Source organism: Uloborus diversus, chromosome 1, assembly GCF_026930045.1.
Source record: "Uloborus diversus isolate 005 chromosome 1, Udiv.v.3.1, whole genome shotgun sequence".
In the NCBI taxonomy this organism is placed as follows: Eukaryota; Metazoa; Arthropoda; class Arachnida; order Araneae; family Uloboridae; genus Uloborus; species Uloborus diversus.
The window spans coordinates 243,332,471-243,350,672 of record NC_072731.1 but is presented as its reverse complement, the minus strand read 5'-3'; the positions used below and the strand labels follow the sequence as shown (position 1 = coordinate 243,350,672).

At 31.4% G+C, this 18,202-nt stretch overlaps 1 protein-coding gene across 1 annotated transcript; it reads right to left on the bottom strand.

The window, feature by feature from the left end:
• Window positions 1-285: 285 nt before the first annotated feature.
• Window positions 286-17,860, bottom strand: LOC129226298 (COMM domain-containing protein 7-like). The gene is made up of 9 exons (XM_054860905.1): window positions 17,807-17,860; window positions 14,744-14,792; window positions 12,563-12,616; window positions 10,652-10,754; window positions 5,831-5,887; window positions 3,243-3,280; window positions 3,069-3,159; window positions 516-617; window positions 286-434 (listed from the first exon to the last, which is right to left on the bottom strand). The coding sequence occupies exons 2-9, from the start codon at window positions 14,780-14,782 to the stop codon at window positions 358-360; spliced, it is 561 nt and encodes a 186-aa protein (XP_054716880.1). The 5' UTR covers window positions 14,783-14,792; window positions 17,807-17,860; the 3' UTR covers window positions 286-357.
• Between the last annotated feature and the right edge of the window lie 342 nt (window positions 17,861-18,202).

Here is an 18,202-nt window from a genome sequence, read left to right as displayed (position 1 = left end):
CTTTCTTACAGGTCCTTACCGATATTCAAGTAGCTGCAATATAAAACCAACTAAATAGGATCCCCTTGCATTGCAATTCTAGCAATTCAATTTTCACTAAAACAAATTTATTAAATTTAGGAGAAGTTTCAGGTACATATCCGACTTCTTTAAAATGATTTTGCATTACAAAATGCATTAAGTTTTTGTGATGATTTTTTTTGAATTAAAATTTGTGTTTTCATCAACATTGAATGAATACAGATTGTTAATAAGATTTTTTAATATTTGTACATTGAAGAAATTACAAAAAAACGTATATAACATGAATTTTAACATAATGTAAGATTTGGAAAAACAAAAACAAGAACATAATAATCAGCTTAAATACTCCAGGCTAGCTCTTGCTCTCTCCATTTCATGTAAAAATGAATAAAATTCTGATAATTGAAGTTCTGCAAATATAAAACTATAATTAGTTAAAGTTCTGAAAGAAAGTAAAATTGAACAAATGCCAACTCTAAATTATAACATACCAAAGCATACAGTTTTGCTTCTTCCATTTCCTTGATCAACTTCTAATTTTATTTGCAAAAACACATTTCCTATTGTGTTGCACTGGTTACTAGCCGATGTAACTAGACAGGAGAAAAAAAAGGCTGTTAACTACAAATTCAATTAATTACCATGAACAGAAATGCATTGCAAAGCATGATAACCACGAAGAACAATATTGACAAAACTCTTCGTAGGGAAGGAAAAAGCATTCCGTGTAATTTTCTGATTAAAAATTAAAAGATCTTTTGATCAATTTTTTCCTCTTTACCCCTCTAAGGCTAAAATTCATAGACAAGCTCAGCGGCGTGCACAGAAAATTTGGGGCCAGTCACAAATGACTACCCCTCCATATTTTTTACCCTACATATTTTCACCCCTCATTTTGAAAATCTCGCCCCCCCCCCCCCCCCCCCCCCCCCCCGTATATGTTCCTGGGCAAACTACTTTCATGCAAAAACTAGTGGATTCGGGGGTGAATGTACAGGGTTTGTACTCAATTTCAGAAATAAAATGAAGGAGTTTAGAAGGAGTAAATTGAGATTTTGAAGGAGTACTAATGGGCTGTCCTTAAGTGATTGATGTTGAACTTTTTTTCAACATATTTGACACCCTTCCCCCCTTGTCACAAAGTGTCACACTTCACGTCACTCATCCTCTTGTCACATGCCATATTTTTTTATAAACATATTGTTATACTAACTGTCTTAAGTCCATTTTTTGTCACCCATTCTCTTTGCCTTGTCACAATTTCAGGAACCTGTCTCCCCCTCAAGGCAAGACCCTTTTTACAATATTATAACTGTGATTTACGAAAATAATTTTTTTTTTTAACACAATCACTTAATATAGTTCATCTACTTATGTATTTTTAAATATTTAAATAACTAGGGGGCTCTGCCCCCTGCTCGCTGACGCTCACCAACCCCCGAAAATTACTTTTCAATCTTATTTGATTAGCAAAGATTTAAATCCTCAATTAGAAATAAACAGATTAAAAACACATTATGAGCTCCCTTTTGGAGGAAAAAAAAAACCCCTTCCTCGAGTTTCAAAATAACTTGTACCAACTTCCAGAGCCGTAAGGGCTAAGGGGCTCATGAGCATTGAAAGACTGCAGTTTTGTTCGTTTGAAAAGTCGCTTTCATATTCCTGGTCTCTAGTAACATATTTTGATCTTTAGGTCGGGGCTTAAATTGAGTTGAGCCTAAGATTTTCCGCTATTGAAATCCTTCAAGTTTGTGAATAAGAAAGAAGAAACATGTGAATCGAAAAGACGTAACTATGGCAACGCCAAATAAAACATCAATAATTTTAATGAAGATGAGATTATTCGAACTTGATTTTTAACAGCTTGTAACTTTTTTCCTTTGGAGATACAAGCTCAGTTTTTCAACCAAAGGTCGAGTTAGATCTGGAGTAAAAAAAGTTGCTGTTTCCAGTCGTATCAAAAAGAAAACTGTGGGACAATTCCTTCACATTTTACTGATAGATTTAATTAAGAAAGTAGTGCCTAGCTTTTAGCTAAGTCTAAAAATGTTCGAGCTAAAAATGCAATTAACTCCCATCCTATTTAAGTTAGAGCATTGAAACAAAATTCTACCCTTTCCAACGATATATAATATTAATATGTGCAAGTAATTTTTCACCCCTTTAATAGGCAATAATAGGCAATTTATGAAAAATTTGAGCTTAAAAAATTAATTACAAAAAAAAAAAAACTACTTCAAATTTAAAAAAAATAAAACCCCAGGTGCACACCCCGGGACTCGAAGTAATTTTGTACAAAATTTCAAGGCTGTAGGCACTATGGGGTTTCCTGAACGCATGTCCGCCACAAACTTCCTTCCAAAATTTCTTTGAAACCTTACTTTTATTTACTATTAAGAGATAATAAGCCAAACTGACTTTTGCTGCTGAGAGCGTGGTGGGGGGAAAAGCAATAATCATAAAACTTGAAAAAATAACCAAACACCACTTAAGCATGTTTTACTTCACTTATGAAATGTCTTAGCTATCTAATAACATTCTCACCTTCAATTTTTATGACTTTGAAAAATTTGTAAATTACATCTTGATGAAAAAAATAAATATATGAAATTACTTCATTAAAATCGCTCTTATACCTTCGCCCTTGTGACGAAGTTGTCTATCGAAGTATTTTAAGTTACTGTCATAGAGGAACATTATGTAGTGTTGAACTAAAAAAGAAGGAGTTGAAACCAAAATGAAGGAGTTTGAAGGGCCCTTCAAAAAAATTTCCTAAATGAAGGAGTATTGGAGGAGTTTTGAAGGAGCGTACAAACCCTGATGTAGTGACATTTTTATAGAAAAAAAAACTGATTAGGTTTTATATGAAAATTGATTTAGTATAGAATTTTCAAAATGTAGCAGGATGTAGAATAACATTTTTGGCTCAATTGCGGAATCACTGGACATAATGAAAGGCAATAAATTCATTAAAGTGGTAAAATTAATAAAAAATTACAAAAAAAAATAAATAAAAATAAAATAAATAAATAAATAACGCTTACCTCCAAATTTCCATTCCATATCTATCAATGGATTGATGGGTATTGTACTTGCAACAGTTGATTGCACAAGAGATGAATATATTTTCTCCCACTGAAAAAAAAATAATCAGCTTTATTTTCAATCTAAACCTGAATTTTAGTAAAAAATACTGCAAAAAAATTAATAAAAATGACCTTTTTAGAAAATTCATCCACTTGTTCTTCATTCATCCCTGAAAATGTTAAACAGAAGGTAAATTTTTTGCCATTATATTTTTTGTAAAAATAAGTGACAGTAAAAAGGAGTTTTTTCTTTTTTTCCACTTTAGAACTTCTCATTTCAAGATCAGTATTTAAGACGATATAGAAATCTTAGCAGTACTTTAAAACAAAAATTCAAATAAATTTCTAAGAAGTAAATTATTCTTTCGATATGTTGTAAAAGAATTCAAAAATTCAATCACAATTTTGCATATAATTTGCTTTGTGATTGGTAGATGGCATAAATGTGTTCCAAAAATAATTTGTCATAGTTCTTTTAATTCTTTATATGGTAAAAAATAATGGCTTTGATTAACACCACCAAGAAGTTCAAGTATTAGCTTTGTGACTTCAAAATTAAGGGCCGCAATTAGTAGTACTAATAATTAGCTTGATTTGAATACTTTAGCTAAATAAAAATGTTTCATCTAGCAGGTGACCATAAATATCAAATCTTACCAATTATTGTCGGGGGAAAAAAAAAACATGATTGCAGGCACAGTAGCTATCATGAAAATGTAATGCAGTCAAAACTCGTTATCCTGTTACCTTTGGGACTGTCAACAGTGTCCTCATTGCCTGAGGGATGTCTTAACCCAAACAGTTTAAAAATTCATAACCAAACATTAGTTTATAAAAAAATTTGACTTAATAGATTAATTAATAATTCAATGTTTTTAATTAGGTTCTACTAACTTAGTTTTGAATTATTGGCAAGCAAGGCTAAAATCACAAGGAAAGAAAGATATTTTTTTTATTTTATTCTAAAATATTTTTTGATAAGGGTTTTGCTTACTTTTTGAATAACAATTTAACAGCAATAAACAATCATGCTTTCGATGAAGTCGATTTTTAAATGGAAAAAAAAAGTGTCCTGTATTTATCAGAGGGGAAGAGACTTCTTAAAGGATTCTTTACTTTGGGCCACAATTTAATAAGATTCTCATGCAGCATTATCCGGAGCATTATTAAGCAGAGTCAAATCCCATGCTTTCCAACAGGGGGAGGAAGTTTACGGAGTCTGTCATTGGTGCTCGGCGGATCTGGCCTCTCCTAGTCATATACTCAAGTGTTTAAATATCACAGTTCTTGAGATTTTAAGAGACCCTTTTCTGGACTTTCTGGAGATTTTTGCTTTTATGGAGATTAAGTTGCTAAGCTATACCATTGGGGATTCAACAAGAAGATTCAAACTGCTAATCCATTTCCAAAGTGAAAAAAATGCTTCCTAATTTTTTGCTATACTTTAAGGTTGCGTGTACATTGCCATTCTAATGAGGAGCTCTTATTTCTTTCTCTCATGGGAGCTTGCAATGATCAACTATAGCTGAAGGGCATGGAAAATACTAACATGCTGCTATTGCTTGTAAGAAATTCCTACAGTAAATTTTTCAGTTGTTTCTATTATTTTACTGAAAAATTTTCAATTTTAAAGAAAAAAATCGATTTTTAGGGAATCATAGAAGAATTCTTCAGGCTTCAAAAAATATGTATGCTCTATATCAGTTGTGCTCAACAGTTTTTTACCTGCGGGTCATACCTCATAGAAAGATAAATCTCTAGAGTAAGAACAAATATAAAATTTAATTTTATTATTTAAATTTTTCTAGATAGCATGGGGAAACAAGGAAAATTTAAGACAATTACAAACCAAAAATTTCTGTCAACATTACTACATGCTTATTTTATTCGTACAATCTTTGCACCAGTTTTTTAGAAACCAATTTAGGACAACTTACTTCAAATCTGCAATAATCATTCATAGCACCAAATGAAAATGATTAGTAGTTTGGAAGGTTTCAGAATAAACATTTTGTTTCGTAGCATTGAACACAATGATGGGCCACATATGGCCCGCGGGCTGTAGGTAGGGCCCCTGCTCCATATCTATCTCCAGATACATCAAGCAGTGGCGTTCCTAGAACAGGTGTCATCCAGGGTGGGAATTTAAGATTCTCACCTCTAATGCCCGTGGGCATAGGGTTGGGGACTTCTGGTTTAAAGGAATGAGACAGGGCAACATAGCTTCACTTGGATATCCTGTATCCAACGGTACCAATAATGACTTGGAAGATATTCCCAGTCCTGAAGAGATAGGGTTACAGACACGCACACAGACTGACGTGCACAGGTTTTAATGGTATAGATCACACTTCTGCTGCCAAAACAAATTTAAAAAACAATGGGTACTTGCGACAATTAGCATAGTGGCAAAAATGGAAGTTATATTGGTACAACTGTTGCACTAGTATCACAGAAAAAGGTAAAGAAAAAGTATATTGACTCAAGTTACTAGCATCAACATTTAATTCAAGCAATGTATTTTCCTGAACTTCAACAAGCACAAAATAACTGCCAGAGAGTCGGATAAAAGAATACTCATTCCTATCACATTAACCTATGTCTTAGTTTTTTATATTTAACTTACACTTTATTCATTAATTTTGTTTTTATTTACTGTGGTTTCTAATCAAAATATTTTAATTGGTAATATTGAAAAATTCAGGGCAAAGAAAAGTTACCTAAATGAAGCAACTCGTCATGTAATTGAGGCAATGTTTTATTCTTCTTAACAGCATCTAGAAAAAAATGTCAAGTTGAAATATTGATAAGTATAAAAGTAATATTGATTATTCCAGTAAACAACTTAAAAGGAATGCAGAAATAATGTGAAGAAAAGCTGTTAAATTCTAAAACTAAAATACATAAAACAATTTGAAAAAAAAGAAAGAAACGAGCTTGACCTGTACTGTCAGATAGGGGTAAAATAAAAGTTTTTTTCGGGAAAGGTCCTAAAACCAAACTACATTACATTTATTTTAATGACACCCTTGATGCACTTTTCATACATTACATGGATTAAACAGAAATATAATCACTCAATTTTACTGTATAGTTTTCTAATAACGACACATTTAAACGAACATATTTTGGGATTAAAGTGGGAGTAGTTCTAAACTAAAGTAAAATTAAATAAAACATATCTATTGTGCAGTAAGTTACCGTCCTAAGCCAGGGCCCTAAGGCAGAAATTCATAAAATACACCACCAGCTCAGTTATTCCATCCTAGCTTTGCCTTCAATCTTTGAGTTGAACTGCACCATTGCTTTGGTCACTCGTCTGGAGTGCTGATTCAACATTAGCTACCAGTTTGATTGGCCCTCCGTCTCCAGCTCGATTACTTCCTATTCTAGGCTGATGAGTGCTAATAAGCAAGAAATTGCATTCCTTGGATGGTATGGCTGAGCTAATGGTGTATTTTATGTATCTATTGTGTTTGAATTAGAATATGCTGAAATAAATGAATCTTTATAACTAATGTTAGAAATACGAATTAAAATATAGGTGGCCATGATGATGCCCAGTATAAGTTTTTAGGCTTCAAAATGAACACCCTTAGGGGCCATTTTTAATGAATCAAATATAAATGCATCCGACTATTAAAAAAACTAAATAGAAATGCTATATTGTTTATAGAATATTTAAAATCATGTGGAAAATATACAATAGAAAATTATTTATTAAAGACAAATTTGATGCCCTTTATTTTTACAAATGGCTTTTTACAAATGTATCCTTTGAGTCAATCACAGGTTTTAATCAAAATGAGCTAAGAAAGAAAATCTTCAATGTAATCCATAATGTAAGGTTGGGAAATTTAGGCATCAAATCAAAATTTTTGGTCATAAATGCAACAAACTGCTTATTTTTAATGATGTCATTTAACTGATAACATTTAGAAGTATACAGAATGAAAAAACTTATTTTTATATATTATTTAATTTAAAAAACAATGAGTAATGGTATCAAAATTAGGTTGAATTAGCACATACTCTCCACTCTGCATCATTTTTATATTCAATAGCTAAGAAAGTAATAATCTCCAAATAGTAACTTTTTATGACATGGAACATTGAATGTGGTAGTTAAAAAAGATAATATTAGAATTTTTAAGTTTGCACATGAAAAGAGAAAGTTAACATTGCTGTTCATTTTAAACACTTTTCACAATAATAAAAAAACCATCAAGTTATCTTGAAAAACTATGATGCAAGAAATAATTGAAAAATGGAAAATAGGAAGTATGCTTATTCAGAAGCAGATAAAAATCCAGTTTAACAAATTATAGTAACCAGTCAAAAAATTGAATACTAGATGGTGTTACACTAAAACAGGGATGTAAATCAATTTCAAATACACTAAAATGTTGAAGAATAACTTATTAACCATTCAGCAAAGTGGTCAAATAGTACATAAATAAATAAGCATACAGTTGGTTTGCTATTAAACAACTTTCAAGGAACCACAAAAATCATCCTTAAGTAGAATGCGTCCTTAAAAAGAATGCTTCTAAAACTACAGTGGAGCACTCGGGACTGTGAAAAGTAGTCTTTAAGTAGAGAAAGTTGTTAAACAGAGCGTCGTTAAGGGGTTCCGGGACACAAAAATCGTCAAATTTTGCAATTTTTTTTATCATGTAAAAAATTACTCCGTGTTTTTCTGCTTAAGAGGAGGTTTGAATCTTGTTTCTATCTTAAATAGAACGAAAGATATAATTATTTTTGTTTCATGCACCTAACTAATGTGTACTTAACTTTAAAACTTTAAACGCGTTTTTCTCCATGATGCAATTTTTCCCGATTTCTTGCATTCAAACTCTTATAAGTCAGAAACCGATAAAGATAAAGTAATGAAACTTGGTGCATATCTTTTTCAAACAGTTTACTTTAAATTTTATTCGTCGAATTTGAAAAAAACGTTTACTGCAAAAATTACGATTTTTTTTTAAAAAAAGTATCTTCGAATTTTTCGAAATTTTTCTTCAAATATTTTTTATTGAATCAATATTTTTAAAATCGCCGAATAAAAATTAAAGCTTACATATTTGTGCGTAATTCATTGAAAAAAAATTGAAAATTGTTTAAGAATATTTTGAGTTATAGCAATTTAAAGCAACCCCATTTTTTATAAAAAAAAACCTAATTAAATTTAAATAAAAATTTCTTTTTTTCATATTTATGTTATGATTTTGCTTATTAAATAAATGGTGAATCAGTGCAAAAAATTTCAAAACTCTAAAGTATATAATAAAAAAAATTTCAAAATGTGTCCCGGACCCCCTTAAGCAGAGAACTAACAGTATGGGTATGTAACAATGAAAGTTACTAAAATATATTTTTTTCAAAACCTTAATAACTCGAAAACTTGATATCTGGATTTTTTTTTCTCTTACCGAGAGACTTGAGACATTGAAGTTGTACTGTATATAGTAAAATAGGACGTTGCTAAATTTGGATTTGATGCGGTAATGCATAAGGATCAAAATATTTTATCACTTTACTATCGATTATAAGCGTAGAGCGGAGGAGAAATCAGATAAATTTTGTGCTCAGTGTCCTCAAAATTTGACCCTGTTTTGAGCAATGAATTTACTTGATCGATGTTTTGACAGGTACTGAACCCCTACCCATGAAACTTATAATCTCTATAATTCTATAAGTATCAAACATTCTACCATTTCTAAACTACATTATAAAATATAAAATTTTAATATAAAAAAAACAGGATGAAGTCCTACTGTGGATGAGACAGCAACCTGAAGAATTTTATGCAGCTGGAATTGGGGCTCTGATAAAACAATGGGATAAGTTTGTGACTACTTAATGACTTTCACTTATACATTTATTTTTTCACTAATGATATATTAAATTGATCAACTACTAATTTTTAGAGTACCAAGACTTCAAAACATAAATAACTTTGTATATAATCCATGCTCTGATTTAAACGGAAATTTTAGTCATTTTTGTACATGGATAACACAAATAGAATGGGCAAAATTAATAACTGAAATCCAAAAAATATGCCCCTCATTTTATTACTTTACTTTATTAGCTTACTTTCCCAGTAAAAGTCAGAGAAAGAAGAAAAAAGCATGGAAGAAGGCTTAATGCATCTTGAAGATATTGCGGAAAAAGAAAAATAAATAATGAAAAATTTAAAAATTTGAAAATAGGGCATTGAGATGAGGAAAATGTCGGTCGGTCTGTCTGTCCCCCCTAATAACTTTCGAGTGAATAGTCCAATTCGAACTTTTTTTTTTTTGGTCGAAAGATCTGGGCAAGGACACTTCATTCCTACATTTCACTTTTTGAACTGAACTTTTTTTCGTTTAATTTTGAACAAGTCAAAAAACTTAACATTAGCACTTACGGGGAAATTCAAGGCAATTCCGAACTTAGAGGCGAATTTGCTTCACACAAACTTTGTAGGAAAAAGCTTTTGATGAAAAACCATGTATATAAAATATCTTTTTGATTTGAACAATTTTCCATTCAATTTTGAACAGTTCAAGTCCCTTAACATTAGTGTCTACGGGGAAACTGAAAGTCAATGTACATTCTGCACTTGAAGGCGGATTTACTTCAAACAATTTTTGTTGGAAATAGCCCTTGATGACAAACTCCCTACTTTTACAATTTTGGGGCACCTGCTCTGCCTCCTGCGCCCGACAATTAGTCGGACTCTGGCTTTGCAGAGTTGGCAAAAAAAATTTCCCTGGAGGAAAAATGACAGACTCCGATTCTTGGATATTCGACTACGACTCATTTATCCCAAAATGACTCCGACTCCACAAACATTGGCAAGGTGGTGGACTCTAAGGGTAATGACCAATTCCAACTCTGAGTCTTTGAATTAAATACCTTTGGCTCCCGAATCCGACTCTTTTATCCCAAAATGAGATTGACTGACTCCTCAGCCATGGTTTTAACTCTGAAATAATTATTGTTAATATGACTTGTTTTTATTTTCACTCTAAAGTTTTAATTTATGTATTCAGTTTTCGGTGGATAAACTTGAAATCCTTTATGTGTCTACATAAGATATGCACAGATGATTTTTTTTTTTTTTTTTTTTTTTGACAATGAAAATAATTTCTTTAAAATGACATTTTATTATGTTTATTTATTTTAGAAAGTACATTAATTCATTTAAAAAACTTTTTTTGGCAAAAGGGGTTAAATTTTTTTTTGAAAGTGGTTAAAGAATTTTTTTTTAATGGAAAAAAGTGTATTAGCTGCTTTGTTTAAAAGGTGCTGCTATGTTATTTGTTTATTTATAATTTCTTTTATGCATTTAATTTTTTAGATGAGTGAGGTGTATTTTATTTCTAGAAATCAGCTTAATATATTAAAAAATTATGTTTGAAACAATTTGCGATTTTAGCTATTTTTGAGAATATTGATCAGATAATAGAAAGGAGATATGGACATAGGGGAGAGTAGGCTTGTTTAGTTCTAGATGGAACTTCTTGTTTCTGTTGATAAACCGAATTACTTACCTCGCCATACTTGCAATAAAACTTTCACTGCAGGTTCAAGTTCAACAAATTCAATACCCGACTTGCTGCATATAGCTTTGTACAGAGAAGTTATTTCAGATGGCTATAAAATAGAAAAAGTTAGTCTTGTAGTAGATGACTATACACATTATATAAATCACTATCTGCTCCCCCCCTTTTTTTTTTTGCACTTTTTACTTGACAAAACTTGATATTTATCGAAAAATTCTTTGTGCTACATACAGTATAAGCTTGATCACTGAACTTTCAAAAATAAATGAACAAGATTTTGAAAAGAAATTGGATAACATAAGATGGTTCCAAAAATGTCAAAAACTTTGTACTGTAATGTGAGAAGCAAAATAAACCAATGTAATGAAAAATACAAATGATGTAATACACATATAAACAGAAGCTTAAAGGATAACGAAGTAAGCCTTTTCATTAGTTCAGAACAAAGAGGTTCACAACAACTATTTTTATAGTCATTGTGGACCTGTCTGAATTTTGCCTTTTCCATTTTTACCTTTGATTATATTGTCTCATTTTGCTTTCCATAGGGTAGTTGGTTCTTGATTAAGAACTTATTTATAACTAAGAAACTTTTCGCACCACAATCGACAGAATTATCAATTAAACTCAATTAAAAGGAAAAAAAAGATTTTAAAATTTTTTATACCACATAAAACATTAAATGAAATTTGTGACACTATATAAATTTACACATAAGTAAAGATATTGGGGACTAAAGTTTTAGTGTGAGACACTGGGTCTCCTACTCAAGTTTCTCATATTATTGAAAATAATGCAGGGTGTAGGATGTTGAAAACAATTCTATACGCTCAACTGGCTTTGTTGTTTGTCACTATTACAAATTGACGGCACTACTTTTTGAATGCAGGTAATACTCTCAAAATCTTGAATTTTAGCTCTTGGTTGATGGAAATTATCTTTTTTTTTTGTTTTTTTGAAGGGGGGGGGGAGAGGGGTGACAATATTATTTGGTTACTTTAACTTTTGATTTCTCACTGTAAATGATTGGGTGCAATGTCATAGTTTTCCCCATAACTTATCCAAACTCTTAAAACTTGCTCCTCCATCCCCCTCCCCCAAATTGGAAAAAAATATAAATTTAAACAACATTTCAAATTTTAATCATATAAAAAAGCTATGTGTAATAGAAGAATATAAAGGCAGAGCATTAGTATTTGTGATATTTTTGCATTTCATTTCCAAGCACACTGTAAAAACATTAAGTCCAAACATTAAGTTTAAGATAAGATGAATAAATTTAAATAATTGTGTAAATACTTTGAAAAAGAAAATTTATACGTAGAAAATTCTGAATCCCAAAAAGGTTGCAAAATAGTGCATTTTACTTCATACAAAGTGTAACACAGTAGAAAAATCTGCAATTTAAAATGTTTGGCAATTCTTAAAATTTTGAGCCTTCGGTTAGCGTTTACACATGCTTAATTCCACCACTGTCCCCAAGTTAACAATGCATCCACACAAAATTTTATAACAAATTATAGACAAGATATTGGCTCCTCGGAACAACAGTAAGGCATCTAAACACAGGAATAACAGTAAGATATCCTACTGTTGCTTTGAGGCAACAATATAAAACTCCTAATCTTAATAAATCATGAGGATATTAAAATGAAGAATGTGTTAACTTAGAAAACTGAAAATTCTTTCATGAGATTCAGAATATTAGACTTATTTATGATAAATTGACACAATATTATGTGAAAGGTGGTGCATAGAATTATCTTGGTCTCACTACTACTATTCACTACTTTTGAGCATTTCTGTAACATATAGTGCTGTTACATGAGTTCAAAGATTTTGCAAAACAAGTTAGAAAGTTCATTTGGGTTTCGAAAAAAAAAAAAAAAAAATACATACCTGCTGTTTTTGCGTCAGAGATTTAAAACTTATATTCAACAACTCGGAGAACACCTACAACAGAAGATACATAGATTAGAACTGCATATTCCTTTAATATTCTTCAATGACTTTGCAAATAAATAAATACATAAAAAGAAAAAAAAGAATATAGAAAAATATATAAATTACTTTGGGTATCTTTGAGCTAGTCTGGATAATTTTTTGCCATGTCATATATTTTAAATATATTTTAAAATCATAAAGAGCAGAAATCTTATTTAATGACCCTAGTTTTCTAGTTTCTTTTTTTAAAAATGTTTTCTAAGGCAAATAAACTTAAAAGTACGAGGTGGCACACAGTTAGCCAGACAGGCTCAAAGATACTTTGAATGACTGCATTTATAATTTGTAACAGTTGAACAATAAAAACATTTTAAATAGACCCCCCTCCCCCCACCTTAAATGGCTTCTTATTGTCTCATTTATTTACATAATTTGATCAATGTTATCAAAGAAACACACATGAATTTCTACATAATTTAATTTCTACGTTTTGATTCATCTATATGAATTAGTTTTTTCATACATGCACACGCATGAGGCCAAATAGAAAAAAGGTTGAGCTATTCCAATTAGACCTAGAGGGTAGGAGGAGTGGCTCACACCAGGGGCGCAATAGCAATAGGGGCGACAATTTGTCAAGATTATTTTAGAAAGAGTAATTGAAAATTTTGAGTAAAATACTTCAAAATGACTTTTTTTGTAGAAAAATTAGTTAGATTAAAGCTAGAGAGAAAAAGAAAAAAAATCGTTAATGCTCAATAAAAGAGAAGAGTTTTGCATGCAAAGCACATTTCCTGGGTTAGAATACTTCTACAGAGCACTGGCATACTTAGGAGGGGTACTATCATCCAGGGGGGGTGGCTTTCCGCCCAGGAAGATAGTTCTTTTTAAACTTCAAGAAAGGGATGGCATTTTAACTCTCAATAAGAAAAGAAATATGTTGAGCCATTTCACAGACAAGTTATAGTTTATAATCTATTACAATTTAAAAGGAGAGAATAATCCTCCCACAAAAATTACTAAAGATCATCAAAAGCTGGATTTTTAAAGTGTCAACGCCAAAAATTTTCAGACTGAACATCTCCCTTTCTCAGGAACAGGATTAAAGAGACTTAAATTTTTTACTTCAATTTTGATAATTTTCTAAGTTTTATTATTTTTTGCAGCTTTAATTTTGAAAGGTCAGGAGAGGGCCTTGAATATCTCCTCCCCCTAACATCACCTAAAACCATCTAACACTGCATTTTTCGAACTATAATTTAAAAAAATTTCAAGATCCATCGCAGTCTCCTCTCCCTAAAATGTTTCAAGATAATTTACAACTCATTCTTAGAGTTTTAATTTCAAAAAGTTTCCGGGAGTGTTCCTGAACCTCTCCCCTCCCAACAACTGACATTACCAAAGGTTGTCTAAAACTGCGTTTTTAAAACTACAATTTCAAAAATGTTCTAAGGAAGAACCTGCCAAATTCCTTAATTTTCACCAGAAATACAGTCCCAAGTACATAAAGTTTTACTTCATACTTTTTTTAAATTTCAAATCATAGTTGAATTTTTGTAATGCTTTAATTTTTATTTTATATTTTCTTGTTATTTTCTTTTTCTTTCAGTAAATGTGTAGATTTGTTCATCATTATTCTGTTTCTAAACAAAAATTTTAAAAATTAATTCCTCAAAAAAAAAAAAAAAAAAAAAAAAAAAAAAAAAAAAAAAAAAAAAAAAAAAAAAAGAAAGGAACGGACACTATTAATATTTTATAATGACTTGCTAATGTTACTGATCTTATTCTTCAGTGATGTTCAGCGTTTTTCCATTGCTTGATCCACGGACATGAGAACAACAACTGATCTTAATGAAATAATGAGGTGGAGGGGAAGGGGGATGTTATCCCTAAAGTTTGTCAGGGGGTGCTAGATCTCGTAGGTATGCCACAGATTCAGATGAAAAATGAAAGTTAAATATTTTCAGTTGTGGCAATCAACAAATTATTTTCATTTGCAGATTCGAGCAAATTTAAGAAGAAAATTTTAACTATTCCACATAGAAAAGAAGAAACTGAATATTCATTTTGAAAGTGAAAGTAACAGTTTATAAGAATGATAATGCATTTTAATCAATTAAATTCAGAAAAACTTACTTCCTGACTAAGTTTTTGAAAAGCACGTAATTCAGGCATGTTGAAGCTTCTAAAAAATAAAATGGTTATGAAGACTTCTAATTTTTTTTTTTCTTACATAAGTTTAAGTACGCTATTTAAAACCAAAATCACATACAATGAAGAACATGAACAAATATTGTCATAAGAAATAAAGAAATACCATTGTGCAGAAAAGAAAAAGGAAATACAGTACCCGCCACTAATAAAATCACTGTATTATAAAATCAGCCAATTTTTAAAATCAAATCTGGAAGAACAGAATCATTGCAATACCAAAATATGTTAAAACCATCCATTAATAAAATCACTATCGCCGTTTTATAAATTCAAACTTTTGGATATCATACGTAAAAAATGATAAGAAGCACCAAGAAGTGAAGGGGTGGCCTCAGAAGATGAGAAAATCTCAGTGCCAAATTTACCTCTTCAATAGATGTCAGAAAAGTGCTTGATGATGTACGATACACTTTAGAGCAAAGAGGAAAATGTTGCAAAATATTTTGTTCACTCTCAAACGATATTGAATCTTTGCTGTCCAATTTTGTTGACCAAACAACAAAACGCCAATATTTTAAGACCCTTGTGCAAAACGAAAAAAAAAAAAAAAACACAACCTATATTTAAGATGTCTGCTGTCCATTTTCAATGATTTTACTGGGTGTCTTTATATCTAGAAGCTCACACTTTTGAATTGAAAAACGGTTCCTTGAAACCCCGAAACATGTGTATTTTGTAATCAGTTTATTTGAGCAAAACAACATTGGACATTTCCTGTTATTGTACCTCATTATGTTTATTTAAAATAACTATTTTGAAATACTTAAAACAAAAATCAATGAAGTAATTCATTTCGTTTTTAGAGTAGTTCAACTTCAAAACTTTTCGTTCTTAAAAATGTAGTGTGCTGGTTTATAAAATCAGTCACTTTATAAAATCAAAAGTCCACAGAACAAATGAGATTTTATTAAGCGGCGGCTACTGTAATACACACATATTGCAGAGCATATTTGTGTTTTTTGGGGGGGTTACAAAGAACCCTTTTTTCAATTTAAAACAGAGAACTTATGGATGAAAAGACATCTGACAAAAGGTTGAGATATACTGATTTTTGTCAGATGTCTTTTCTTCATTAAGCTCAAATCTTTAGCATTGAAAAAGGGTTATTTTTGACCCCTAAAAGACATGCAGTTTCCTGTAAATTTATGCCCAATTACACTGTTTTGTTTTCTACTACATTTCAAGCACAAAGGTATTTATTCAGTTTTTTTTGCTTAACCTAGGGGTCTCCGATCTTTTTTACTCAATGCCTATATAGTTTATTTTTGCAAGTGAGGCAGGCCAAAAAAAAAAAAAAAAAAAAAAATCCAACAATATTTCAGTCTAGGTTACCATTATCCCCTTTCCCCTCCTATACCCCAATGACTTTTTTTAACTAAACACTCGATGATTTTCTTTCAGATTTTCTGGGTTTAGTTTTCTTATAAAAGTACTCAAAAGGAAACATATTGTCAAATAATAATTTCAAAAAAATGCTTTTCCACATTTGTAAGCTTTTTATGGGCTCGAAAAAATCTGTTTGCTGGTCACAGGTTGGAGACCCCTGGTTTATACTGCCAGAGAGTCCATCATATTAACAGCCTATATAAAGTTTATCAACAGTAACTTAATTCACAGGAGGTAGCTATCATTGCACTCTATGTGGCATGAAAATAGGATGCCGTTCTAAACTTGTAATTTCCAGGGCTGGATTTAAGGGAGGGCAGGCGGGGCTATTGCCCTGGGGCCTCCACAACCAAGGGGCCCCCATAATAAAATGTTTACAAAATATCCTAACTTTCACGGGTCAAAAATACCGGATATATACATATATATCAAAATATTTGGATATATATCAAAGTATCGGATATTTTCGAAAATATGATGATCTTTTCGAACCCTGATTAGGGGCTTCCACTCCTTCGTTGTCCCGGGGCCTCCGCACTTCCAAATCCGGCTCTGGTAATTTCACAACAAGGGATTAATGAGCCACCGAGATTTGATATTTCTCATCACAATTATGAACTTTTTAACTTCCCTTAATAGCTCCCAAATGCAACTGGTTAAGTTCATTAATGTGTTTGGTTTCCACAAGGGTCAATCTTATTCTAGTTATTTTACTGTCTTTAGAAGCTTTTGATAATACCAGAAAGAAAGGATTACAGCTCAAACTCTCAACGACCTCGTCAAAATTTCAATCATCAAAATGACCCTTAAAATTACAAGTCTTAAAAGGTGGTTAAAAATGCAGGGATATTTCGATAATTGGGAATCTGGCGCGGTCGTCTCATTTTTGGCGTAAACGATTTTATTTTGGTAACCCTGCTGATTTATAGTAACCCTATGTGAATAGATGTTTCCGGTAGCTTTGTTTAGATAATTGCAAAGAAAAATACCTCTCGCGCAGGCACTGGAGCCAAAAATTCACGGAAATGAAGAAAGATCGCCAGATTCCCAATTATCGAAATCTTCTCAAAAATGGGAAAAAACAATGAAAAGTATAACCGATCTGAGGTAGAAAAAAAAATTTTCTTTGACATCTTGAATTCAAACTAAGCATTTCGTAATGACGAGTGTGTGTGTATGTAGGCGAGTGTGTGGGTGTATATATTAAGGTGTGAGTGTGTGTGTGTGTAGGCGTATGTGTATAGGTTATGGACGCAACCTGGAGAAGGAGCTCGCTGATTGAGCAGCATCGGGAGGGGACGGCAGAACTCGAGTCCCTCCAAAAATCCACCAACGGTGGCTAAAATAAAGTTAAAGGATGGACGGACGTCAAAAACGGTCAAGTGGGAAAAATAAGCGTTTCGTGATTGCTCAAAAAAAAAAAAAAAAAAGAACGCATAGGTCTAAAAAGCGAAATCAAATGCAAATAGCAAAAAACTGTTGGAAGAACACAGTGAAATAAAGTCATAATAAGTCAGTAACGAAAATTAGAGGCTACTTTTCTTTTGAAAAAATAAAACTTCTTTCAAACCTAACAAAATTGCATAAATTCATACACACCCCCAGCGTTGTCAATTTCTCAAAACACGGTCAAAATCCGAGAAAAGTAAACGAAATCCGCAGTTACAGTTAAGAGATGATATTTCGCTAATGCAGATTAACCATCCATTACTAAATAAAATTTGAGCCATTTCTTCAGCGTTTTATAAAATAATTCAATAATTTTCCAAATCCACTGTTCAGATGATAAACAGTGAAAGATCTACCCTTTTTTGAAAGATAATTTTAAATTTAACTTTTCTTATACACTGCAACTATATCTAACAATGACTTCTGATTGTTTACATTTTCAATTTCTCTCCGTTCCTTACAATCCCAGGTCCTATTTACACATTTTTCTAAGCTTTAGTTATTAGCGTTAGAGGCTGAAAACCAAATAATTAGAAAAAAGTGATT